This window comes from Pollachius pollachius (assembly GCF_949987615.1).
Source record: "Pollachius pollachius genome assembly, chromosome: 3".
NCBI lineage: Eukaryota > Metazoa > Chordata > Actinopteri > Gadiformes > Gadidae > Pollachius > Pollachius pollachius.
The window spans coordinates 6,544,444-6,569,698 of record NC_136936.1 but is presented as its reverse complement, the minus strand read 5'-3'; the positions used below and the strand labels follow the sequence as shown (position 1 = coordinate 6,569,698).

The following is a 25,255-nucleotide window of genomic DNA, read 5'->3' as shown; positions in this document are numbered from 1 at the left end:
TTCGGACATTTGTATCCTTGCTGATGAACAACACTCATCATCCGATGATCCTTCCTTTCTCTCATATTGCGTTGAAAGGCCTGCTTTGTGGTCTGTGGACCATGTGGTCCTCACAACCCCCTCCTGATGTGCTTCTGAACGGCTCTTGATGCCCTAACCGGGACATGCACTCTACTCTATCCAACCTGCACATGGTCACTGTGGTGTGTCACATGACCTTTATCTGCCCATTCTTTGACTAATTATGCATCATCGCATTTTGAAATGGCGGATGGATTAGTTGTAACGCATCCAGTGTATACTATACATGGGCCACGTATCAGGTGAACACATTTAAGAATACAAGGCCAGACTTTGAAGCCTGAAGTTTGGGTTGGTCCAAAGATGTTGTAAATGACACCACACTTGACATTATGTATACCATTGAGTGTGTGAGACACAGGTGTGTGTGTGTGTGTGTGTGTGTGTGTGTGTGTGTGTGTGTGTGTGCGAGCGCGAGCGGGGGCGTACTCCGTCCTATTGGTCTGTTTACAATGTGTTTGAGACAGGGCTTGTCCTCTATGTCTGTGGCCGGGTCTTTCTTCCTGATCCATGCCGCCAGCTGTTCTCTTTCCAGGCCTTCAAGTCGATTGTGTGTCCGTATCGGGTGGCCTGGCCCAGGGGCTGGGTGGAGGAGGAGGGCCTGAGGGAAACTGTAGTTCCCTTTGGTGCCTTTTCTTTCCAGCACTGCAGAGTGTTGGCGTGACCCACCCAGCATGTCACCTTCCGGTGCTTATTCACCCTGCAGCTATGACCTGCCGCCAGGGAGAGTGAGACGTCCGGAGGGAGTAAGCCGTCCGGGGAGAGTCAAACTCCCTGGGAGAGTGAGACGGCTGCAGAGAGAGTGAGACGGCTGCAGAGAGTGAGACTGCTGCAGAGGGAGATACATCTAAAGGGAGTGAGACGGTCAGAGAGAGTGAGACGGTCAGAGAGAGTGAGACGGTCAGAGAGAGTGAGACGGCCAGAGAGAGTGAGACGGCCAGAGAGAGTTAAACAGCCAGAGAGTGATACAACAGGGGAGATTGAGACCGTCAGAGAGAGTGAGACAGTCAGAGAGAGGGAGACAGCATGCACCGTCTTTATGGTCCGTTGCATACATGTGCTTCTTCACATGTATTGGCAGTCGTGTGTTCAGGGAACGCGGTGGATGAATGACAGCCAGTGATGCCGTGGGTCATAAACTGTGCAGAAGGACATTGAGTAACGTGAAACCTGCCATTCAGCGCTTGCGGGCCCCTGTTCTTTTTGCCGAGCTCGCCGTTGTGGCCCTTTGAGAGCTTTTCAAGTCTTTAGCTGGAGAATGGCAGAGGTCGGGGTGGAGAGCGCTTGCAGGACTGTCCTCATGCCACATTTTCCATAGCAAGCCGCTTGGCTCATCTTACAGCAGGCCCGTGCGCACTGCCCAGCTCACTATCGTCCTGTTGTCAGCATAATGGGAACCAGAGCCCATCTACCCGGTGACTAAGACACAACACCGCTCTACTTTGTCTCTATTTTGCTGAGCTCTGCTTCTGAAAACATTTACTTTAATTTGGCCAGACTAGGGGTTTTCACCCTTGGAAAAGATCTGTAGACATTGATATATTTTATGTAACTATTTCAGGTGTTTAAGAAGTACTTGACTCAGTTATGTTTGTTTCCTTTGGTTATCTCGATCACCTTGGGGGAAAGATGGCCCCGACTACTTAACAATCATTCGCCTTAGGCAAAGTGAATATTGGGGCTATTCCCCACTATTCACAGAGCCTGAGGTATATTTTAGTATATACTACACGTGAACACTCCAAAAATAAACAAGATAACACTTTTTGCCATGATTTATTTGTTTTTATTAACTCAATCTCAATCTTGGGATATTGCCCAATATCCCGAGATAGCGAACCAATCAAATTGCGCCATCTTAAGAGGTTCACGTGTAGCATATGCTAACTAGATATTTTGATGCAGGCCGTGAGATACTGCCTGGTTTAAATATGTTCCTATAGTACACCAGATATGCCCTGGTTTAAATATGTTACTACAGGACCACCGGATACTCCCTGGTTTAAATATGTTACTACAGGACCAACGGATACTGTCTGATTTGAAATTCTAACCAGGCAGTATCCGGTGGTCCTGTAGTAACATATTTTAACTTTGAATATGTTACTACAGGACCACCTGATACTGAGTGGTTCAGAACCCAGGTTCACCTGATACTGAGTGGTTCAGGACCCAGGTTCACCTGATACTGAGTGGTTCAGGACCCAGGTTCACCTGATACTGAGTGGTTCAGGACCCAGGTTCAGTATCTGATGAACCTGCCTCCCGAGTCCTGAACAACAGATATTGTGTGGTTCCAGCGAGTGGGCTGTCAGCTGAGCCTTCATGTCCTCGTTCTTGGCCTGGGTTCAGGCGGCTCCCTGGAACCGGTCCAGTCCTCTTTGCCTTCTACACGTTAGCTATTGTTTCTGGCTTGCGTGTCCCAGCTGGTTATAGAGCAGGTCAACTCTGAACGTGTTTGCGTTTTAAATTGCCTTCTATTAAATCGCTAATTTTTTATGTGGAAGTTTACCGTATGCAAAGTTATCGGTTTCGCTTCTTCAGTTTTAACAAAGTGTTAATTGTGGCAATTCGTGAAGTTTTTTTGCACCTGGACAAGTAGAACCAGCGCTGAGAGACTTATGTAAGAAATAACTAGGAAACTGATTCACCAACCCCTATGATCCATAGTGGTTTATCCTCATCCAAAACCTATTCAACAAAACCTTTTTGATTTTAATCACGCCCTATTCAACAGCTTTTTATTCATTAACCACTTAATATTCTTGAGAGGGAGAGAGCGAAAGAGAGAGCGGGAGAGTTTCGATTTTGTACAAGACTCTGGGAGTTACTGACCGGTTACCAGCTTATTTAGTTTTAACAGTATTAATTGTGGCAATTCATGACGCGTTTTTGTTTTTTTTGCACCTGGACAAGTAGAACAAGCGCTGAGAGATTTATGTGAGAAATATCTAGGAAACGGATTCACCAACCCTTATGATCCATAGAGAGAGATAGAGAGTAACCGAGAGAGCGGGAGAGTTTCGAGACTCTGGGAGTTACCGACCGGTCTCTGTGTCTGTCTCTCCCCCCCCCCCCAGGCTGCAGATCGCCCAGGAGGAGCACCGCACGGTGGAGGTGGAGAAGGTGAACCTGGAGCAGAAGCTGAGGGACGAGATCAACTCCGCCAAGCAGGAGGCTCAGCGACTCAAGGGGCTGAGGGAGGGAACGGAGAACGAGCTGAGCCGCCAGAAGTACGCTGAGGAGGAGCTGGACCAGGTACTGCGGCTGCTCGAGTATGGAACAGAAAATCATAACCACGATTATTTTGGTCAATATTGAAATCACCATTATTTTTGGGTTTGAAAACAGGATGTATTTATTCAGCATGTCTGTCCCCAAAAACACTTTGGCTGCATCCGAATACTCATACTTGACTGCTATATAGTAGGCATTTTGTAGTGCGTCACAATTATAGCGCGTCCGAATGCTCAGTATGCATTGTGTAGTAGGCAAAAAGTTTCCGAATGCGTACTACCGCCACAGTATACAACGGTAGGTCGCTACGCTATCCCATAATTCAGCCGGAGTCTGGTAACCGAAGAAGAACGCTGCGGTGAAAAAAAACCAAAAAATCTAGATGGCTGACCCGGCACCACCAGCAGCGGCTCCAGCTGAGGTAAATCATCGCAGGTGACTTTCATTTTGCCGGCATCTGATGTGCAGTGCACAGAGGGGAAATACGTAATCTCCAAACATCCGGTGGTGTTCGGAGGCGTGAAGTAGTAGACACTGAACAGAAATAGTATATACTTAGTATTCGGATGCACCCTTTGCAACTAAGAATTTAGAAATTTCGCCTTAAAAAAAATACACAAAATGGTTAAATAGAAAATGTTCAAATCTAAATTAATCTACAGATATGTATCCAGCTCTTATACACTTTCTTTAAAACATTTAATTAAATAAAAAATAAAATAATAATCGAAAACTCGATTATATTAGTTTTGTGATTGTTTGACGCTAAAACCGAAATCAAGATCAAATTCGATTAATCGCCCAGCCCTTCCAGGTGCTGCTTCTGGTCGGCCCGGCCGCCGTGCTGTTACGCCCTGGTTCCTTATCATGATTGCGGGAGATAGTGACAGGAAGAGACGCGTGCTTAATTTAAACGGAAAGCTACATTGTGTGTTTGTCGAGGTGTGGGGAGGAGGTGTCTAGGGAAGAGACCACGTGACTAACCATCTCGTCTTGAAGCGAGTGCGTTCTGTGTCTCTCTCTGCTGGGCTGTGTGGCATATGTCTCTCTGGCCTGGGTCATTCGTACAGCAGGTTTAGGCTTTTGCTCAGATGGGACGTTGCATAACACGCCCACTCGACTCTTTGTCTATTAGGGAACTGGCAGGGAAAAGAAGTGAGGGTGCTGCCTACATTGGCAGCCTGGCAACATGTGTTGCATGGAGCTCGGTTTTCACGGACTACCACAATGAATCCGACATGATCACCTACAGCGCCGCTTCCGCCTGGTGTTCGCAGTTAAAGGGGAACCGTCGCGCTCAGCTATTTTATAATGTAGTAGTTCTAGCTATTCATGATCTGTTATTTTAGTAAAAAGTGAGCCTGACCTTTCCCCTTTAAGGAAGGTTTGAGGCTTTTTTAACCACATACTATTTTGAAGATAGGATACAGTCATCCTTCACGCCTTCTTGAAAGGGTTCTGGAAACTGGCAGGTAGTTTCGAGTTTATAGCGATGTTGGACACATGTTTTATTGTGATCTATCTGTCCGATACGACCTAACAGTGACCAATGCACTATGCTCTCTGCTTGTCAGTTTTTGAGGAATGTGACTGAATTCCAACCCGGTGAAACGTTCCGGCTAGAGTGTGCGCATGAATGACCAATTCAACAGTATTTAGAGGAAATGGAGGAATTTTAATGTGGTCTCAATGGGAACTGCCTAGTTTGGGGTGTGCGTTGTCCTTAGATGACATATGAACTCATACTTTAGTATTTTTTTGTACTGTTGCACTGTTTGTGCTGGCAATGCCCTTATAGAAGCGTCCATCTGTCCTACAATTAGAAGCCATGCCTAATTAAATATCAACATTGTTTTTGACGTTTTTATAATCGTTGGTAAAGTTAAAATCCGCTACGGTCTAGGAGTACCATAGGCATCATTGAATCAATATATGTACCTGTTGGTTTTAACGATTGAAAATAATTAACCTGAAGCAGACACTTGTTAGATTATCTTGTTAACCTCTTGTTGTTGAAACACTACTCACTACTCATTCATGGCAGGTGACACCTGTGTCTCTATATATGTACTTTCTTAGCGGGGATTCTAGATGAACTGAAATATGTATACATTTTCCACTCCCTGGTGAGGATGACTATATAGCAGCAACTATATATGTCATGAATCTTTTTTTCTAAAAGAAGAGATTCTTGGCTCTTAAGTGTTTTGAGTGCAGTTGGGCGTGATTGTGTGTGCTGCAGGCAATCAACTGTGCAATGTTTGCACTGCACCTGATTCAAAAGCTAATTTGAGGATGTCATTAAGGTGCAAAGGAGCAATGCAGCTTTCATTTTCACTGCAGGGGAGCTAGCCAGAGAAGCATTGTGACGGTATAGCCTGCGGTAATGTTTTACCTGAGCGTTTCACTGCAGCAATGAGATTTAAATGGACATTCTTCAACAGTTTCCCTCCTCATGTCACTCGGGAGAGTTTGGAACAGGTCATTCACACGTTTAGTTGGGCAGACTTGCCGTTGCATAAGGACTGCCTTGTTGACATTGGGACAATCACCTTATCACAATTTCATAGAGTACCCAGGGCTGTTGCTGATCAGAGAGTAGCACGAAAACCTGGGAAAACAAAGTGTATTAACAGATGGTTAGCATCGGATCAAACGGACCGTCGACATCGTTAACACACTGTTAACACACTGTCAAGTCCCTCAGCGGTGTTGAGCTTGTTGAGAGATGGTGGTCCGGGTGTTGGGACTTCAGAGGCGGCAGGTAGTGTGTTCGATCCCCCTTGTGTGCCACCACGGTAGGCCCCGTGAGCAGATGCCTCACTCGGACCCACGACCTGCTTCCTGACGACACGTGTTTAAAACGTGGAGGCCACTGGAGGCCCCTTCGGATATAAGAGGCTACAGATGAGCTAAAGGCTGACTCTTCCCTCGGGTGTGTGTGCGTAGGTCCGCATGGCTCTGAAGAAGGCGGAGAAGGAGCTGGAGTCCCGGATGAGCTGGTCGCCCCCAGAGTCCCTGCAGAAGTGGCTGCAGCTTACCCATGAGGTGGAGGTGCAGTACTACAACATCAAGAAGCAGAACGCAGAGAAACAGCTGTTGCTCGCCAAAGAAGGAGTAAGTTCACAGAGTGCCAGAGAGAGAGAGGACTGGTTTTAGCTGTGCTGCATTTTTACGAATTTGTGAATGTCGCCGTCTGTAGGCTGAGAAGATCAAGAAGAAGAGGAACACTCTGTTCGGGACGTTCCATGTGGCCCACAGCTCTTCTCTGGATGACGTGGACCACAAGATCCTGTCGGCAAAGTAAGCCTCCACCTGACACTTTAACTGATAAAATACTTCACCTTAAAGGAGATGGAATGAGAAAACCTTGTAGTGGTATTGTAAACGCTTGAGCCGCTGCCACATTTATTTGTACTGATTGCATACCTGTTACATCGTGTTGAACAGTCATTTACTCTTCCTCTTACTCTACAATAGTACAGGCTAGTCAGGGGGGCAAACACCCACTACCGGAAGGGTTTCTGTTTGTCAAATTCAGTGCTAATGCAACCGGTCACTCCTTGCATCAAAGGGAAGTTTTGTGTGGTGGTGTTGGTTTAGTTTTATGGAAGGCTGTATCAGTTAAAAGTCAATCTTTTATGTTTATACGACAGGGAAACCCTGGTAGCGGACACGACACGATAAAACACATGACGTATGACTTGAAATGAAGTCAGCATAGTAGTTAGTGTTTGCGGCATGCCGTGGTTTTTTACCGAGAATACAATTTGTTTCTGCTGGGCCACAAGGCTGTTTCAATGTACATTGAAAGAATACATTGTTTCATCTGTTTACAGTTATAGTTTACAGTTTAGTCAAACTTTTAAACTGTCAATAAAATGGCGGTTCTCTCATGGCTGCCAGTTCCCACCACCAGTTTCTGTTCCTGCAGCAGCTTATCGATATAAGATATCTACACTTCCTTTGTGGTTGTGTTCTGTCACCGCAGCCTCCCTGCACTTACACATGACCCACTTACCAAGGCTGATGACCCCATTCTCTCTCCTCCTCCTCCTCCTCCTCCTCCTCTTCCTCCCCATTCTCTCTTCTCCTCCTCCTCCTCCTCCTCCTCCTCCTCCTCCTCATTCTCTCTCCTCATTCTTTCTCCTCCTCCTCCTCCTCCTCATTCTCTCTCCTCATTCTCTCTCCTCCTCCTCCTCCTCCTCCTCCTCATTCTCTCTCCTCCTCCTCCTCCTCCTCCTCCTCATTCTCCCTCCTCCTCCTCCTCATTCTCTCTCCTCCTCTCTCCTCCTCCTCATTCTCTCTCCTCCTCATTCTCTCTCCTCCTCCTCCTCCTCATTCTCTCTCCTCCTCCTCCTCCTCATTCTCCCTCCTCCTCATTCTCTCTCCTCTTCCTCATTCTCTCTCCTCCTCCTCATTCTCTCTCCTCCTCCTCCTCATTCTCCCTCCTCCTCCTCCTCCTCCTCCTCCTCCTCATTCTCTCTCCTCCTCCTCATTCTCCCTCCTCCTCCTCCTCCTCCTCCTCATTCTCTCTCCTCCTTTCTCCTCCTCCTCATTCTCTCTCCTCCTCTCTCCTCCTCCTCATTCTCTCTCCTCCTCATTCTCTCTCCTCCTCCTCATTCTCCCTCCTCCTCCTCCTCCTCCTCCTCCTCCTCCTCCTCCTCCCCCCCCCCCCCCCCTCCCTGGTCTTAGGCAGGCGCTGGGCGAGGTGACAGCCGCACTGCGGGAGAGGCTCCACCGCTGGCAGCAGATAGAGATCCTCACCGGGTTCACCATCGTCAGCAACCCGGGCCTGCCCACGCTGGCCTCGGCGCTCAACCTAGACGCCAGCTTCCAGGGCGGCCGGGCCACGCCCCAGCACTTCCTCATGTCGGAGGACATGGACGACATGGACGAGGACATCCTGCCCCCCGGGACCCTGCAATGTAAGGGTTCCTCCAGCGAGTCACTGGGGCTCAGCCGGAGACTCACCAAAAACACCAAGCACCTCCAGGGGAAATCCAAAAACCTGCCGTCTTGAGGATTCCCACCCGGGGGTTTTGTGTTTTTGTTGTGGTCCACTATGTGCTGGTACTCCTCCCCTCCCCGTTAATAAGGGGCTGCTCTGTGGGGGGGGGGGGATTATGGTTGTTCAGTGTGTAATGTGTGAATTGTAATTTCTCGAAATTGTGTCACATTCTTTTTTTACACATCTCCAGTGGAGTGTTTACTTGTTGTTACGTTCGGGATAAAGGAAACCCTGTGTGTCCGACTCTGCAGTCGAGGTGATACAAAGTCCTGTGCCCACGATGATGCTGTCTTATGGTTTTGCAAATGAAATTCTGAAATATACATGCTTTAAATGAGATCCCGTTGTGCCCGCGTGTTTGAAGTGTTTGTGTGTCTGAGCAATTGCTATCGGCAAGAAGTGCACCCCATAATGACTACATCCCCACAACACACTCCAGTTCTATAGGTGTATGAACCAAAAATGCAGAACACACCCACTGATCACCTAATCAGCCCGTAATGAGTTCCTAAGGAAGGCTTACTTACTAAACCTAACCCTGAGAGTTGATAGTACCCACACAACACACACGGCGTGGCGGGAGCGTTGCCGGTCAGGGCTTGACCCCGGCTCAGGAGGACTTGACCCACAGCAGCGAGGCTGAGCTCCCTCCCCCCCCCCCCCCACCACAGATAGTGAGTACCATCACGTCTCTTTAAAGAACCCCACCTCGATGAAGCGTATCACCCTCTCTCCGCCCCGCCTCTCCTCCTCCTCCCCCTCTGCCAACACCACCTCTCAGGCCCCTGGGCTCCACCTGCCGCCGTGGGCCCCGCTGTGGCCCCTGCCGGGCGGCTGCCGGAGCGCAGGGCTGGCCGCCTACGGCCCCCGGGTTCAGGCTGCCAGCTCCTGTGAAAAGATTCTGGGCTGCAGAGTCCCTGGCACCGCCGCAAATCACTCCCCCGCTTCGCTTCTGACACAAATGTCTCTTTCTCTCAGCTTGAGACCACCACCACCGCCACCGCCTAAATGATATTGTTGAACTGGACCCCACCCTGAATCGACCTCGCTGAGCGGGAAACGCTCGCTATAAGGCGATAATCTGATCTGACCCCCACCACCACCTCGGCTACCTGCCTGCCAGATTGTTCTTTTCCTTCCTTCCTTTTAAAAAGAACAAACCAAAAACAAAGAGTGACCTGATGACTAAAGGAACGTCATGGGCGGAGCTCGACCTGGTCTCAAATAAAAGATGGCCCGAGCTCTGCTTCCTGATTGGCTGAAATGGGGGGCAGGTTTTGAACCAATTGGCAAGCGGCAACAGAAGGAGCAGTGTTTGGTGTGATGGAAGTGTCCGATTACTCTTTCAGCACAGTCCCCTCCCCCGGGCACTTCAATGTACCTCCATATTGGCCCTTTCCTTTCCGTTTTCTTGGTGTTAATTCTGTAATAACACTTTTCTTTTAGATGATCTAATCCCACAATGACTCTTTTTGTTGTTTTTTTGTACATTCCCTGCCCGAACCCAATATAATAAGGGGTATATCATTTGTTTAATTCAAAGTTCCATCTTTTTGATTACCCTACAAGGTTCATTGTAACAATGGGTGAAACGCAGGTGATGGGATTTTAGTCAAATTAAGCACAAATCCAGGTCTCATACCCCACACAAACACTATGTCAAGCGCTTTGGGGGTCTTGGAAAGAACTCAAATAAACGTATAATAATCATGTAATTATTATAAAACATACAATCATCCTAAGCACAAACAATTAATATCTTCGTTATTTATTGGACACTGTCTTTGTCCACGCTCCCTAACCGGCTGAACCCTCCCGCCTGGTTTTCCTCGTCCCCACCTGCGGTGACTCTCCTCGTTTGCGTGTGTGTCGCCAAGCGGTGTGTAACCCCTGTTGTTGTTCTTGTTATCCCACAGCTCCCAGCATGATGGCCCTCCGCCAGCGCCACATGGACCCCCACCTGGCCATGGGCTCCCAGAGGTTGGTAGAGTCCTCCCAGCAGGCCGAGGCCCCCCACCACCCGTCCCGGGGGCCAAGAGCCACCTTCAGGCAGTCCCGCAGCCAGTCCTTCGGGCAGTTCGAGGCGCTGGCGCTGCCGCCGCTGTCCTCGGCCGTGTCTCATCCCACCATCGTCTGCTCCTCCGCCTACAGCCCTCCGCCCTTCTCCCCCCTCTCCTTCTCTTCCTCCTGCCTGCCCAGCTCCGTGGGGGGCCCCCCCTCATACCCCTCCTCCCATCTGTCTCACGCCTCTTTCAGGCCGCTGGACGCCATCCCAGACTTCCCCTCGCAGGACGGCTCTAACGGTGGCTCCGGGTATCCCTCTGCACACGCATCACCGCGTCCGTCGCATGTGCGTGGGTGCTGCTCCTCCCCCCCCCCTCCCCCCCCCCCCCCCACCCCCCTTCCTCTTTCATTCTGTTTGTTTGCTTCACGCTGGTGATGTCATCGCTCTGTCTCAGCGGGTTCTGATGGTTTTACGGGGTCTGTTCTTCACTGGGGTCTGTGCTCTCTCTCTATCTACCTGCTACTCAGGCTTTATCTTGCGTCCGTTGTTCATTCTGTGGTTCCCCCATCACTCATCGTTGTTTTTTATTATTAGTCAAGTCCATTGACTCCCATTTAAAAGTGCCTGCCCAACCGCCTGCCAGTCTAACAGCGAGTGTGGAGTTAGCGTGCAGCGGCTGTCCCCAGGGCGTTAATAGCTTGTCAGGAGACCCAGCGGCCTCGGAGTAGACGTAGCGTGGGCTTGGCATGGGGGTTGACCGCCACTTAATCTCCTCTGCTAATGTCTATTTCCAAATGTGACCGAACGTCTCGTTTCCCTTCCTTCCTCCTCCCAGGGATCTAAACCGCTCTGACTCGGACTCCTCCCTGTCCCTGTCCCAAGTGGGCGACCGCCTGGCCATCTACGGCTCCAAGGCCCACCTGGTGAAGCCCACCTCCCTCCTCATGCACGGCCTGGCCCCCCACGCCGAGGGCCTGTCCGCCCTGCACGCCCACACGCCCAACGGCGGCAACCGCGCCTACGAGCCGCTGAGCGGCGGCGGGCACCCCGACGCCCCCCTGGTCTCCGGGAGCCCCATCCTGATGAAGAGGCCGTACGGCATGGAGAAGTCGGCCAGCCTGGGCGAGATCCACAGCATGTCGGTGTCGGAGTCGTCGCGCTCCTTCAGCCCCAACTCCACGGAGCCCGACACGCCGTCCCCCACCGGAGAGCAGGCAGCGGCCAGGGGAGGCAGCCGCATCCCCCAGCTCTCCAACAAGAAGAGCCCCCTGGAGGACGACAGCGGCAGCACGGGCGAAGACACGGATTCCGTCGCCAGCCGCAAGAAACACACCTTCAAGATCTTCAAGAAGCAGAAGAAATAATAACGATGATGATGTTGATGTCGAGGGCCAAGGGAGAACTGAGAGAATGTTTTTGGAGGCGTTTTGGGACCGTTCGCTGTCGTCCTGTTTTCTGTTGGGTTTTTGCCGTTCTTGGTTTTTTTCTTAACGGTCCAAAAGGGTTTGGGGGCACAATATGTGGCCGTTTTTTCGTTGGGTTCTGATTTTTTAAGGAACTGTGGGAGCAGCCGACAACAGTGCGAGGGTTTTCACTTCCTCCGTCGCCTCCGTGTATTCTGGGGCAGGGCTGTGTAGATCGGAATGTAAAGTACTATTTATTCAGCAGGAAGCGGTGCCAGTCAATCCAAGTGAATCAAATGTCCTGATGTTTAGTTTTTATTCTTTTCCTTATTCTTGTGCTCCGTTCGCTGTGGGTTTGCATGTCTTGACCTTTGACCTTTGTTTGGCTTATGCTTGGAAGCTTTCGGTGTTCGCTTGGTTCTTGCGTCCCCCGCCCCACCCCAGTCAGCTAAGTCCTCACTCTATAGCCTTTATTTGTCCTTATTTTTGTCTTTACGACTGACTGTTTAGCCTTCACGACTATGCTAGGCTTCAATTTGTTTCTGTGGTTTCTGTGTGGATACTTATTTTATTAACGGAGGTTACCAGCTTTATATCAATTTACATTCTCACCAGAGGAGGAAAACGACACATTTAGAGTTATGTATGAAGTTTACTACTGCTTTGATGAACTGAGGAGGTCGGAGGTTTTGTAACTGCCAGTAGTCACTCTGACTCACTCCTGATAAAGTGTACATGTGGACTACAACCTTTAATAAGGATGTGTCACCCAGGTAGCACTCCCAACCGTTATTGGCCCTGTGTGTTTTTATTAAGTGATACCATTTACAGACGTGAAATAAGAGCATCTTAACCAAATATATGAATACGTTGTTCCTGTGTGGATTAGATAATTGAAAGTGAGAAACCATTCCCCTGAATAATGACCTTTGGTTCACTGAGAGGTAAGCTTGTTTTATTTCAGTCTGGCTCTTGTTTTTATATACGAAGACCAGCGGAGTGCAGTTCAAGTTTCACCGTCAAGGATTTAGGTTAATGATCTTCTAATGGGGGGTTTTCCAGGTAATAAGGCCACGTTTGGACCGGGAGGCCTTGTTCTCAGTATTGTGATCGGGTTTTTAATACACTTGGACGTAATAAATGCCACGTTACTGTACAGCCTACAAGCTGAAGTCCATAAAAAATGAGGCAACGATCCATTTAATACAGGATTTATTTGGTGGGGGTTATAACTTCCAGTGTGGGTACTGTGCCACAGGCCTTGTGTATGTGTGTGGCCAGTTGGCAGACTGTTCTGCTCCCCCTGTTTATCTGTCAGGGTCATGGAGGCAGGCATGGAGGTTGATCCTGAGAGCAGCGATGATCAGCGTTAATCAGTGAGGAGCCGGGGCCACTAAAGGGCTGAAAACAAACACGAGGGCCTCCCCTCCTGAACACACTGACGTCACTTCATATATCGCATACGTTCAACGTAAAGTCCACGGAACTGTGCAAAATGAATGAGCTTCTCATGATAATTTCCCCTCCACGCTTGTAGATGACGTAGCAACCAGTTTTATTGCCAAGCTAAATATCAATTGTTTTAATTGTCTTTTAGTGGCAAGTTTAACGTGACAAAAACGATATTATTTCCATACATGTACAAACGCGACCTCTAGAGGTTGTTCCGGGGACATGCAAGCTGGCTTACAAAAATAAGCCGATCATTTTGAAGTGCCAAACTGCTATTGAAATATTGATGTTAAATAATATATTTCCATGTATAGCTTGATATGCTTTATTTCACAGGGAACAAAGGAAAGCGTCATACATGTGAGCTTAAGGGCGGCCTTTTGCTTCTCTTTTAAAAGGGGAGAGCACTGTCATGGGTCAGTTAAAGGGTTTTAATGTAGTTCGTCAGATGTGTCGCTTTCAATAAAAATGTTTACCTACATGAGAATTAGCAAAAAAAACAGCAGAACTTTGTAATACAAGACAGACGAGACCACAGCAGGGTATTTGGGCAGTTATTTCTCCGGCAGTTTGATACCAGAACAGCGCTATGCATCGTTACCATGAGTAGTGACCTGTAGTGGGAGACGAGACCAATGGGGGAAGGTCTGTTTACTCGGCTTCTCCCATCCACGCAACCCACAAAGTGCTGCAAAACACACCGTTGAGTCCCCCATGGCTGGCTCGTTTTTTCAAATCGGATGGTATGGACGGAAAGAACTGTTTAAGAATTTTGGCTTAACCAACAGCTGAGAACAACACATTTCCTAATGGTGAAAAAACAACTTTATAAACGTCATTTGTACCTCTTTTTGCACGACGAAGCTATAAGTGTCCCGTGAGTGTGTGTCGGTCTGTGTGCGCCCCGTCTAATAATAATCTTGATGCACTATAAACGGTGATGCATGTCCACATGTTGTCCAAACCTGGGTTGGGTTCGAGGAGTGATTGGGTCCCTACACCCCCCCACCTCTCTCTCTCTCTCTCTCTCTCTCTCTCTCTCTCTCTCTCTCTCTCTCTCTCTCTCTCTCTCTCTCTCTCTCTCTCTCTCTCTCTCGCTCTCTCGCTCTCTCCCTCTCTCTGTTCCTCTCTTTTTGAGCTTATATTTATGAACACATATTTGTACAGAGAAAAAAATAATAATTTTGCATCTTCTGTAATGTTTCTCGACTTTTATGGCACTCCTGCATGATAGCAATAAACTATTTTGAATGAAACACGAGATGGTTTTGTTAATGGTCTTCACATGCTACACTGAACATATATGAGCACACATTACACTTAATGTTTATAGTTTGTATATGGAAATCAGTCCATTGTCCACATAGACTAAAGGAAAATAAGGAATTGTTTCACATGATTGGGGAAGATATTCATCTGCACACACAATAGATGCAGAATTGAAATGAGCAGCTATCACTATGGCACAACTTAGTGGTCCTTCCTGCTGTCATCAGGCCAATTGCGCATCCCCCCAAACGAGGAATCTGTGGCTTGAAGGCACAAAACAAAAGCTACGATTTGGAGCGGCACACTCATGTGTCCACCATCTTAGGAGCACCTGCTGGGATCATTCGTTGGATCAGTGTCTCCATTACTGCTGTGATCATCCTGTTGATCAGTGTCTTGATTCCTCACACCTGTCCAGGAGATGGAGTGTCTCCACTCACTATCAGGGATCTGAACACATTTTTGGATGTACTTTATTCGACTAATAAGCTCTTTGAGCACGTAGACAAAATCATTGACCCTTTATTTTAACTGCTTCAAAAAAAGCAATTTTATAAATTGTTATTTTTGTTCATTTCTACATGACTGTCTAATCAGATGGCCAGTGTGAGGGTCAGAGTTAGTGTTAGAAGCTTGAATGAAGCTCAAAAGACTGATCCTTGATCTGTGCGTGTTTTTGAGAACAGAAAGCTCATCCCGTCTCTGAAGTTGGTGTGCCTGCTAAGGCCTATGTGTGCTCAAACTGGAGGAGCAGGGTGGAGCGACGCATGGTTCAATATTGACCCAAGCACTTGCTCCAATTAGGCGAGGCAGGATGAATTCCGGATCTGGAGCTTCTGTTGTTCTCCAGTGTTTCTCTTTTCTGTGAAGTAATGTTCCAGCACACGTAGACTGAACAGTTTTATCCTGAACCTATATTTAAGTGTTTTTAAGCTGATTGTTTATGTTTCTTAAGTCGATTGTATTTGTTATGTTGTCCCTGGAACCATAGTCTACATTTTAATAATAGTTTTGAGGTAAAGGAAAACAAGCAATTTGGATTGCCATGGGCTGCCCAACATTTTACCAATGTGTGCGCTTTCTCCTCAGTCTCCAGGTAGGTAACCTTCCATCAACGCTTTCAATTCAAACCACGCGGGGGTAATCGTTCCATGACTTGTTGGTGCGTCTTCTGCTCCTCACTCTGTCCTCCTGGTGAAACAGTTTGCTTGGGGGGTGGACAATGTGGCCCTCCTCAACCCCCCTCAAGGGCCCGTGTCCGGTCACCGGTTGAGGGTGCGCTACTCTTGTGACGGCCGTGCGCTGGTACGTGTGGACTGCTTGGTGACCTTCGACCACGGCCTGAACGCCACACACCGGCTGGGCCGCTGGCGCTGCGACCCGGGCCAACCCAGGGTCCGAGCTGTCCAGCTGCGCTTCCCGGACTGGCTGGTGTACCGAGGGGACGGGATAGTCTCAGAGACCCACTGGGTTCAGAGCAGCATCCTGGCGGCGTCACTCCGGCGGGCCGGCCAATCAGAGGGTGAGGATGGGGCGGTCTTGGTGCAGGATCTGGCCGAGCTGCAGTCCGTACCCCCTCTCAGGAGGCCCCTGAAGAAGCACGACATCTGTCCCTCTTGGGGCTCGCAGATGATCCAGCTGGCTTGGAACCCTGTGCACTCCCAGTGCGCAGAGGAGAAAGGTGAGATAAGTGAACACACACACACATGATCTTCAATACAATTCAACAAAATGTTTGGGCAATTGAAGTTTAATTTGTGAGTTTGTTTCTAAGGTTGTGTTTTAAGCCAATTCATTTATTAAGTCCCGGACAATATGTGCTCAACAGAAGATTAGCCGTTGTTCTGAGAGGGTGTTTGGTGTGTTTAGCAGTGAGTCCTTTAACATACGTCCTCCGCTTGCAGAGACGGTGAACCTCCTCTCTTCCATATATGCCTCAAGTGGGGAGAACTTTGGGCTGACCAAGTCCCTGGGCGTCTACAGGAGTGAGGTGCTAGAGAACTCTCGCCTCAACGCCGTCTCCTATCCATGGTGAGAAATACAACCAATCCCGTCTACCACTACTGAACCATGACTGAACCTGTGTCTACTAACCAGGGCTCATTGGTTGTTGTGTGTTGGCAGGTGTATGTTTTCTGTTTGGCTGTTTGTGATGAGCCACTGTGACCAACGAATGTGTAGCGTCTTCCATCACATAGACTCCGACAACAACTACGTCACCCCCGTTATATTCCTCACGCAGAAAGGTAAAGGCAATGGTGTCATGGTGGTCTGGTCCGAGTACCTCTTGGTGCCATCCAAAAGTGTCCACACTGCAGCCTGCCAGTAGGCATCCTAACCACCTACCTTCTTAATGACATGTATCAGAATTCACTGTTCAGTTGGTTTGGATAAAAGTCTCTGCTTTAAGAACAAAATTGGCACAAAGAGTTTTACTTGTTGAAGTATTGGCATCTTCTGTTGTTTTCAGGCAAGGTAACGGCTGAAAAGAATTGCATGTTATTTCACCAACTCACTCTAGCTCGAGTGACGTGATTATCTCCCTTCTGATGTATGCAGGTCAGCTCCACTTCCAGATGAACGGAGAAGAGGGGGAATCTTCGGCGTTCCTCAGTCTGTTCACTGTTCCTCTACGCCAGTGGTGTCACCTGAGGGTGGTGCTGCGTGGCCGTGCTGTGAGTTCCCTCTCCCCCTCATGTGGTGATGGTGGATGATTTTAAGATGATAACTCTGTCCTTCATTTTGACCCTCCAGACCTCCATCAACATGGCGTGTACGGACGGACATTCCAAAAGTGTTTACTCTACAGAATACACGTACGATCACTTAATATTTTCGTCTCTGTATGAACTATGCTAAAATAACTTTAGCCCCAATGTGGAATATAATGAGCTTTATATAAATATAATCTATTTGTGGTTGAACACCAGGAGGGGAAGGATATAGTGGGGAGGTTGTTCAATGGCTCAAAGGTTCTTTGTTTTAACATTATCACAGTCCATCCCCTACCTTCTCCTTCACAACATGTGCTGTTGACTAAATAGAAGTCAACAGCAGGGTTGTTCTTAAAAACACAGTACATAGCATTGTGTAGCGTCTTATCCTAGCTATCCATGTTTTAGGTTAACCTAGAGATTGTTAGTACTTGTCACTTATTTCTATGTACCGAAAGATATATATTGTTGTTTCTCTTTCTTCTGACTAATGTACTTATTGTAAGTGTCTTTTGCTGTCTTGGTCTTCTGTAGTTTCAAGCATTCTGTAGTGTTGGATGACACAGAGGGGTATTTTGGGATTGGAGGGGGAAAATTCATAAGAGGTGTTGATGGTTATTATGGTCCTGTGGTGTACCACCGAAACAGAATACCTTCAACCAGCAAGGTATGGTATTTACACAGCTATGCCAATATTGTGTGTTGAATTCATTTCTGCTACACCATTCATAATGTGTTTCGTAATTTGCAGGATGAAGTCGATGTTCCTGATCTTCTCAGCCATATAAACCTGACCAGGTGGTTGAACACCTGTCAAAATCTTCAGAATGACATGAGAGACACAATCAACGGGTACTCTCTGATGGCCAAACAAGAAGCAGAAGCTGGTAGTGTATTGCAAATAACGGCCACCAGATGGCGCCAACGTAACTTAAAATGTGTACTCTCTAAATTACAATATCACCCTTTACTTTTGGTGCGTTTCAGAGAGAAGTTCTGGCAATTTTTACGATGAAGTTACGAAAAATATGCGATTATTAAACACACACTGTGAACCATGGGAAGCTAGTACACTCAAGAGACGACAAGCTGCAAACATAGCTAAACTACTGTCTTTAAAACTTGGTATGGATTGACAAAGTTTAAAAATTATTTCCCTTGTATGACAGATGTACATTATAACTAATTCACTCTTCCCGTTCACGCAGGAGGAAGGTCAGAGGTCAGTCTGGCATCGGTGGGCAAAGCACTTTACTCTTTAGCACTTTCAAAACTAGAGAAATCTGGCGAGGTTGAAGCGGTCAGCAGAGTTTTACCGCTGCTCCTCCAGTCCGGCTGTCTGGGAGAAAACCGCTCCCTCCACATGGCGGCCGTGCTGTACAACGCGGGGCTCGGAGTCCGCAGGCAGCCCACCAAGGTGTGGTGGGGGTCGGGGTTGGTGGGGATATCAAATAGGATTGTAAAATCGAGAGTTCGCATATGTTGATCTTATCCATGTTGAAAATATATATATAATTTGTATGTTCTTCTATTTTCCATTATAACAGCTGTATATGAAATACAAATTATATTTTTCTAGGCTAATGCTAACGGGTTTCCCATCTACAATATGTAAAACGTTATCCATTAAAAAAAAATAATAATTAGACAATTTATTAATATCCATCCTCTGATAATGATCATGTTCCCCTTCACCGAGCTCTATCCCCCCAGCCTATCCTACTGTGTGTTCCCCCTAGGCCCGGCTCCTGGCCCTGCTGGGGGCCCATCAGGACTCCCGGCTGAGCCTGATGCACCTGGGACACGCCCACCACCAGGGCGACCGGGGGCTCCCAGCGGATCAGGACCTGGCCTACGCCTACTACGGCAACATCGCCAAGCAGACGTCTTTGGACCGGCTGAAGACGTCTCCCGAACAGGTAGCCTCAACTTGGGGTTCCTTTAGGTCATTTTATGGTTTGTTTGGACCGTGATAAAAGGCGAAACACCCAGCTGATATATGACGGCCAGCATCATGACGATGCTGGTCGTCATGGGAATATCATATTCATTTAAATGTTTATCCTACCAGGATAATCATGTTTACCTCATGAATGCAATTATTTGTTGAATGTTAAATTATTTAATTTGGATGTACAATTACAAATCGATAATTATTTGCCCAACTTTCTAACTTTTTAATTCATGGGGGTGTTTTTGTAATGGCAGTTATCATCTATCCTTTTTTTGTTATTTAGCATGCGCTTTTATTGGAAGTGAATTCAGTCGCATGTCCATAAGGAGCAGGCAGCGTACCCTGAGGAGTGCCACCTCACTCACCATCCCTCGTGGCCCTTATTGAACACAGCACTTGGTACAACCTCGGACCAAATGTGTTCCAGTGATAGAGGGGTACTGCATTACGTTCAGTAGAAAAAAAAAGAGTCTTGTCTTTTTGGGCTTAGATCTTCATCGTTGAATCCACCTGCTGTAAGTCGCTTGGGACGAGAGCGTCTCTTTAATAAGAGTCGTGTGTTTGTGTTCCCAGGCGTTCGTGGAGGCCATCCACCTGAACAACGAGGAGGCGCTGTGGCAGCAGACCAGTGAGGACCACCACCTCTTCCAGTGGCTCAAACTACAGGCGCACAAGGGGGTCGCCAGTGCTGAGGTGTGTGTGTGTGTGTGTGTGTGTGTGTGTGTGTGTGTGTGTGTCGGTCACATTAGTTAGGAGTGATGACATGCTGCTGATGCATTTCAAGTGCTTAGGGTGTTTGAATCCCAGTCTTAAAGCTTTCTGGGTTTGATCCCTAATGTCCACAACATACCAAGGGATCCTGGAACAATGCATGCAATATAATGAGATTGATAACTGTCCTTTTTGGGAATACTATTATTCCCAAAAATTATAAATAAAAACACATATATACAATATATATTATATATACTATAATTCCCAAAAAGGGAATTATTGTAGTATATATTATTGTAGTATATAGTAGTATATATGTGTTTTATCTTGACTAGGTGTAACATTTTGTAACCGTTAGACATTTACATTTACATTTAGGGCATTTAGCAGACGCTTTTATCCAAAGCGACTAACAATAAGTGCATTTGTTACAATAAGTACATTTGTCATAAGAAGTGAAACAATATATCGCTGTTGGTACAGTAAAGATGTTCATAGAACCAAGTGCAAGTATTACAATCGCTAGGCTAACCCATTCCCCGTGTAAAGCAATAATAGCAGCTACTGTAGATGCTACACAATTAAGTACCTTGAATAAGTGCAATGTACAAGTGCCAGGACGTACAACATTCAATGGTGGCTGTGCATTGGTTTCTATGCAGAGTCGAGGTGAACTCTGAACAGGTGAGTTTTGAGTCTTTTGCGGAAGCTGGTGAGCGACTCTGCGATCCTGACATCGGTAGGGAGCTCGTTCCACCACTGAGGTCCCAAAGCAGAGAAAAGTTGTGACTTCGCAGATCGACTTTTGTTTGCTCTTAGCGATGGCGGTACCAGACGTCCGGCTGAGGTAGTTAGGTAGTTAATTAGCCGAATTAGTCGGGGCACAGCAAGAAAAAAGGGATGCAGGTCGTCCCAAACTCGGGTTGTCCCTGGTAACCGTTACCATGGCAGCCCCGTGACAGTCGCTCTGCCCCCCCCCCCCCCCCCCCCCCCCCCCCCCCCCTTCCTGCCTCGCAGCAAGCGATGGGGCGCATGCTGTTCTGGGGCCAGCAAGGGCTGTCTGCAGACACGGCGAGGGCGGTGAGCCACTACGAGAGGGGGGCCGTCCGCCTGCAGGACCCCGCCTCCATGTACGACTACGCCATCGTCCTGATGCAGGTCAGACGCCTGCACACTGCCACCGTGCAAAGGACATACACGGGCATATGTTGTTTTTGCAGCACTGTACAGTGCTGAATATAAACTTTGCTCTCTTTAGTTAAGTGGAAGTGTATTAATTGGTGTCCATGGGTAGTATTAACTGACTAAGAGCAGAGTTATTACTATAATTACGGTGACTTTAATAGCTGGAGCTGGGTTCCAGTTTGCAGACCCCAAAGTTATTATTCTGTGTTCAACAGGGCATTGGGGTAAAGAAGGATGTCCCGAGAGCTGTGGCCTTCCTGAAAAGAGCCAAACAGCAGGTTGGATGAAGCCTTTGTACCATTAACCCTAAAACCGACCTCTCCTATTGGCCCGGTCTTTCTAACGTTGTGGAATATCCCTCCCTGGAAACTCACACACTTTGGGTGCCCCGGTAGCTCAACCAGGTAGAGTGCGTACCATTAAGGCTTAGTCCTGAACGCAGCGCCCCGGGTTTGATTCCTGCCAGTGGTCCTTTGCTGCATGTCCTCCTTAGGACATGCAGCTAAGGATGCATGTCCATAGGTCCATATATGCCAGAACAAATAGACTCAGGAACAGCTTCTTTCCCAAAGCTGACACCATACTGAACTCAGATCTGCACTGATGTTTGTTGTCTGTTTGTGGTCTTTGCTCTGTATTTACGTTTTACTGTGTATTTAAATTTCTATTTATTTTTATTATATATTGCTTTTGTATATTATTATATATTATAGATTCGATAACTATTTATGCACTTTTAAGGAGCTGCTCATTGCATTTCGTTGTACGTTGTATAATGACAATAAAGCTTTCTATTCTATTCTCCCCCTCTCTCTCCCATACCTTCCTGTCTATCTCACTCTATCTCACTATCATAAAAAAGAATGCAAAAATATCATAAAAAAAAAAACCTCACACAATTTAATGTATCCCGAATCCTCTCCCACTTCGACAGGGTTTCGTACCCGCGACCAACGCCCTGGCCTGGTACTACGAGCAGTTTGAGCGGGACTACAGGCGGGCGGTGGATCTGTGGGAAGAGGCCGACCTCCTGGGGAGTCCGGACGCCGCCATGAACCTCGGGGTCATGTATTCCCAGGGCCACTACCCTGGGAAACCTGCCGACAAGGTCAGGCGCACACACGCGCACATGCATGCACACACACACACTTTTTTGCATTTTTCTTTTTCTCACATGTTTTCTAGATCCCAATCCAAACATAATTCTATGTCCCTGTGAATGTGTGCCCATCGTGCCACACTAAGGCCTTAGCAATAGTGAGACCCTGCACCAACACCTTTTAGTTTTTTTACATATACTTTTTAAAATATCTATGGGTTAGCAATCTGCTCTACATAACAGGCGACCACGAAGTTTGGATCAACTTTCCTCCATTTGTGTGTCACATGCAGTTCATGGCCTATAAGTACTACCTGAAGTCTGCCCAGAGAGGTCATCTGAATGGAGCGATCCATCTGTCTGAAATGTGGACCAGCGGGATACCCGGCCGACTACAGCGACGCCCCGCTGATGCTGTATTGTTAGCTGCTGGTCTTTCTCTTGTCCTTTAACACATCGGCGTGCTAATAATATTATATAGCATGTTCTAATGTTAAAATGCTATTCAATTAAAGTATGCTAACATGTCAAGTTGATATTACATTATAACATGCTATAGCATAGCATGTTAACATGCTTACATTATAGTATTCTACTAGGTGTATATATTCTATTACATTAAAGTATGCTAACATGCTATTACATTATAGCAAGCTAACATTTGAGCATGAATCAACGCTTATGTTGCTGTCTGCAGGTGGTCCAAATGGGTGTCTGAGCACAATGGATACCTGGGCATTGTTCTAAGGAAGGCCTTGACTTTCCATCTTAACAACGAGAGGTGCATGTCTTCATTGTGAAAGCCTCAACTTGATTTTATTCTAGTGGATATTTTACTGATTTATAATTTGCCAGAAAGAATCTCTCAATGACCGACGGGTTTCCTTGCTTCCTGATAGGCTGATGTCGTTGTTGTACTACCTGATGGCTGCTGAGTCGGGATATGCTCCCGCCCAGTTCAACACCGCCCATATATGTGAACAAAACAGCGTGAGTTAATACAAATTTAAAGTTGTATCACATTCTAAGATTCTTTATTACATTCTAAGATGCTTATAGTTATACTCGGCAAATCGTTCCACTATTATGTTGCGTCTTAATACTTGTTTTCACCCTGGGTTTTTTACCTCAGCGTCCTAAAGCACGTTGAAACTGTATTAACAAAGGACCTGACCTAATTGTGAACTATTTTCTTCAATACGGGAACAGGAAGGATTTCTGGATCCTGTTTTTGCCACCCATTGCGTGCTGAGATACTACAACCTGACGGTCCACTCTCAGAATCCTGAAACCAAAGGTAAGTCACCAAATAAACCGACAGCACCTGTATTCACCTGTGTATGGTTTTTGACCCACCCCTCACCCTGTGGGATCTGTTTCCTCAGCCCTTATTAAACTGGGGGACCTGTTTTACGAGGGAGGCGTCGCAGGACAGAAAGACATGGACTCCGCTGCCCAGAAGTACAAACGGGCTGCGCTCTTGGAGGATCCACAGGTAGTTCCATTCACATGAGGCCTCACCGGTCGCTTGAGACACGCCGTTATCATTTCCAGTGGACGCTCAGACCACTGGAAGTGGGGCAAAACTATGTTCCCGTGAACTACACTAAACATGTTGCCAGGGAAACCAGAAAGTAGGGTTAGTGAATGACCTTCCATACGTTTCCGTATGTTTTCCTCTTCTCCAGGGGTGGTACAGCCTGGGTCTCCTCGTTGAGCAGGACTACAGGCTGCCTTTAGCAGTGCTGATCGACCTAGGTCTGCCTGACCTCTACCTGGCAGATAAACACACACTGCAGGCCGCCATGTACAGCAGGTGTGTGTGTGTGCTGACGTAGTTTGTATGCAATGCATTCCTAGGCTGGGAGAATCCTTGGCTAACTTCTCATCTTGAACCTGTGTTACAGGTGCCGGGACTCTGAGTCCACAGAGGCCTACCTGCCATGCAGCCTGGCTCTCGTCAACGTCTATCTGCAGTCCTTCCAGAGGGACTACAGCGCTTCACTCACGGTTAGTCTTATCAATACAAACCTGTTTTATCTGTTCACCCCTGTTCTTCAGCAGTCCTAGAGTAATTAGCTTCTGAATGTCTTATCAGTAGAAAATAAATAAAGAACTATGGTGAGTCTGCTTTGGCAAACCATGTGAACTTAAGTGCCCAAAGTATCACTATGCTGGTTATTTATGGCATTGTTAACCATAGCCTAACACTAGTCACATTATACCTAAGAAACCGTTTTAATCCTCAGGTGAGTCTCCAACGCAAATAAAGAACATTGATTATAATAAATGTTGAATAAGTATGTATAGAACGTAACGTAGATAAGGACACAGCTGTGTAGAGTTATTGGTTTAATACAATGTTGTTTCTTCTTCCCTAGTTGTCTGGTCTAGTCGTGGTGGTGATCACAGCGCCCCCTATCGTCTTGTTGCTGCTGGCGTACCTCCGGGGGAGTGGCCTGGCCCGGCACTAAAGCCTGCACCATCCGGCTAACCCCATGAACTAAAGAATTAATGAAGCGGAACGCAACTCTTTGGCTCTTATCAGCATGGTTCACTTTAGTTAAAACTCGTCCTCTTTTATCTATGTTTTAATTGTCTTTGTTAATAAACTATTTCTTTAATGTTTTTTTCCTTTTTATTGTTCGGCCTTGTATACATTTCAGACAGGATGAGAAAAAATTTGTCATTTTACATGAACTATCCGTAGCTTTAATCCATAGTGTGAATACAGAGCCAGTCTGAAAGAAGCATCTTGTAATATCTATAAACAGATGGCTGCATCGGAACACAGGCTTTGTGGGCAACGGACCAAGATTTTGGTATGGTAAGCATTCTGGTTCCGTTTGTGGTTTGAGTAGTGTTGACGTCTGAGCGGGATTTGGTTGTGGAGAGCATTAATCTCGGAACGCATCCGCTATCATCTGAAAGATTTTGCTTTTTATTAGCTTTTTTAGTTTTAGCTAACAAAGCCATTGTAGCTTGTAGTTTCATAGCTCACTCAAGTTCAACAAATGTTGAACTTCAGTGGAAATACTTGGTTTCAAAACACTTCAAACAATTGTATTATCAAACTATTTTAAAAAAGTTTCATAGAAAAACAAGTAATACAATTTGAACCTTTGCCTAGT

The 25,255-nt window shown here is 47.0% G+C and overlaps 2 protein-coding genes across 4 annotated transcripts in view; both read left to right on the top strand.

Moving 5' to 3' along the window:
* stim1a (stromal interaction molecule 1a) overlaps positions 1–14,445 on the top strand; it is a 28,140-nt gene extending 13,695 nt beyond the window's left edge. For all 3 annotated transcript variants that reach the window (XM_079732762.1, XM_079732764.1, XM_079732763.1), the window contains exons 8-13: positions 3,162–3,339; positions 6,268–6,435; positions 6,521–6,621; positions 8,014–8,246; positions 10,246–10,309; positions 11,170–14,445. In XM_079732762.1, coding sequence (XP_079588888.1) covers positions 3,162–3,339; positions 6,268–6,435; positions 6,521–6,621; positions 8,014–8,246; positions 10,246–10,309; positions 11,170–11,698 — 1,273 coding nt within the window. In that variant the 3' untranslated portion in view covers positions 11,699–14,445. The remainder of the gene's footprint in view (positions 1–3,161; positions 3,340–6,267; positions 6,436–6,520; positions 6,622–8,013; positions 8,247–10,245; positions 10,310–11,169) is intronic.
* A 905-nt stretch (positions 14,446–15,350) lies between these two features.
* LOC307073599 (protein sel-1 homolog 3) lies at positions 15,351–24,752 on the top strand. The gene is made up of 23 exons (XM_079733496.1): positions 15,351–15,554; positions 15,662–16,139; positions 16,363–16,489; positions 16,583–16,704; positions 17,018–17,133; positions 17,213–17,274; positions 17,707–17,839; positions 17,924–18,059; positions 18,160–18,297; positions 18,381–18,589; positions 18,912–19,091; positions 19,700–19,819; positions 20,858–20,998; positions 21,241–21,303; positions 21,960–22,133; positions 22,418–22,545; positions 22,822–22,905; positions 23,024–23,114; positions 23,334–23,421; positions 23,510–23,619; positions 23,813–23,940; positions 24,032–24,134; positions 24,506–24,752. Exons 1-23 carry the CDS (start codon positions 15,504–15,506, stop codon positions 24,596–24,598), a joined length of 3,075 nt encoding a protein of 1,024 aa, XP_079589622.1. The 5' UTR covers positions 15,351–15,503; the 3' UTR covers positions 24,599–24,752.
* Positions 24,753–25,255: the final 503 nt, after the last annotated feature.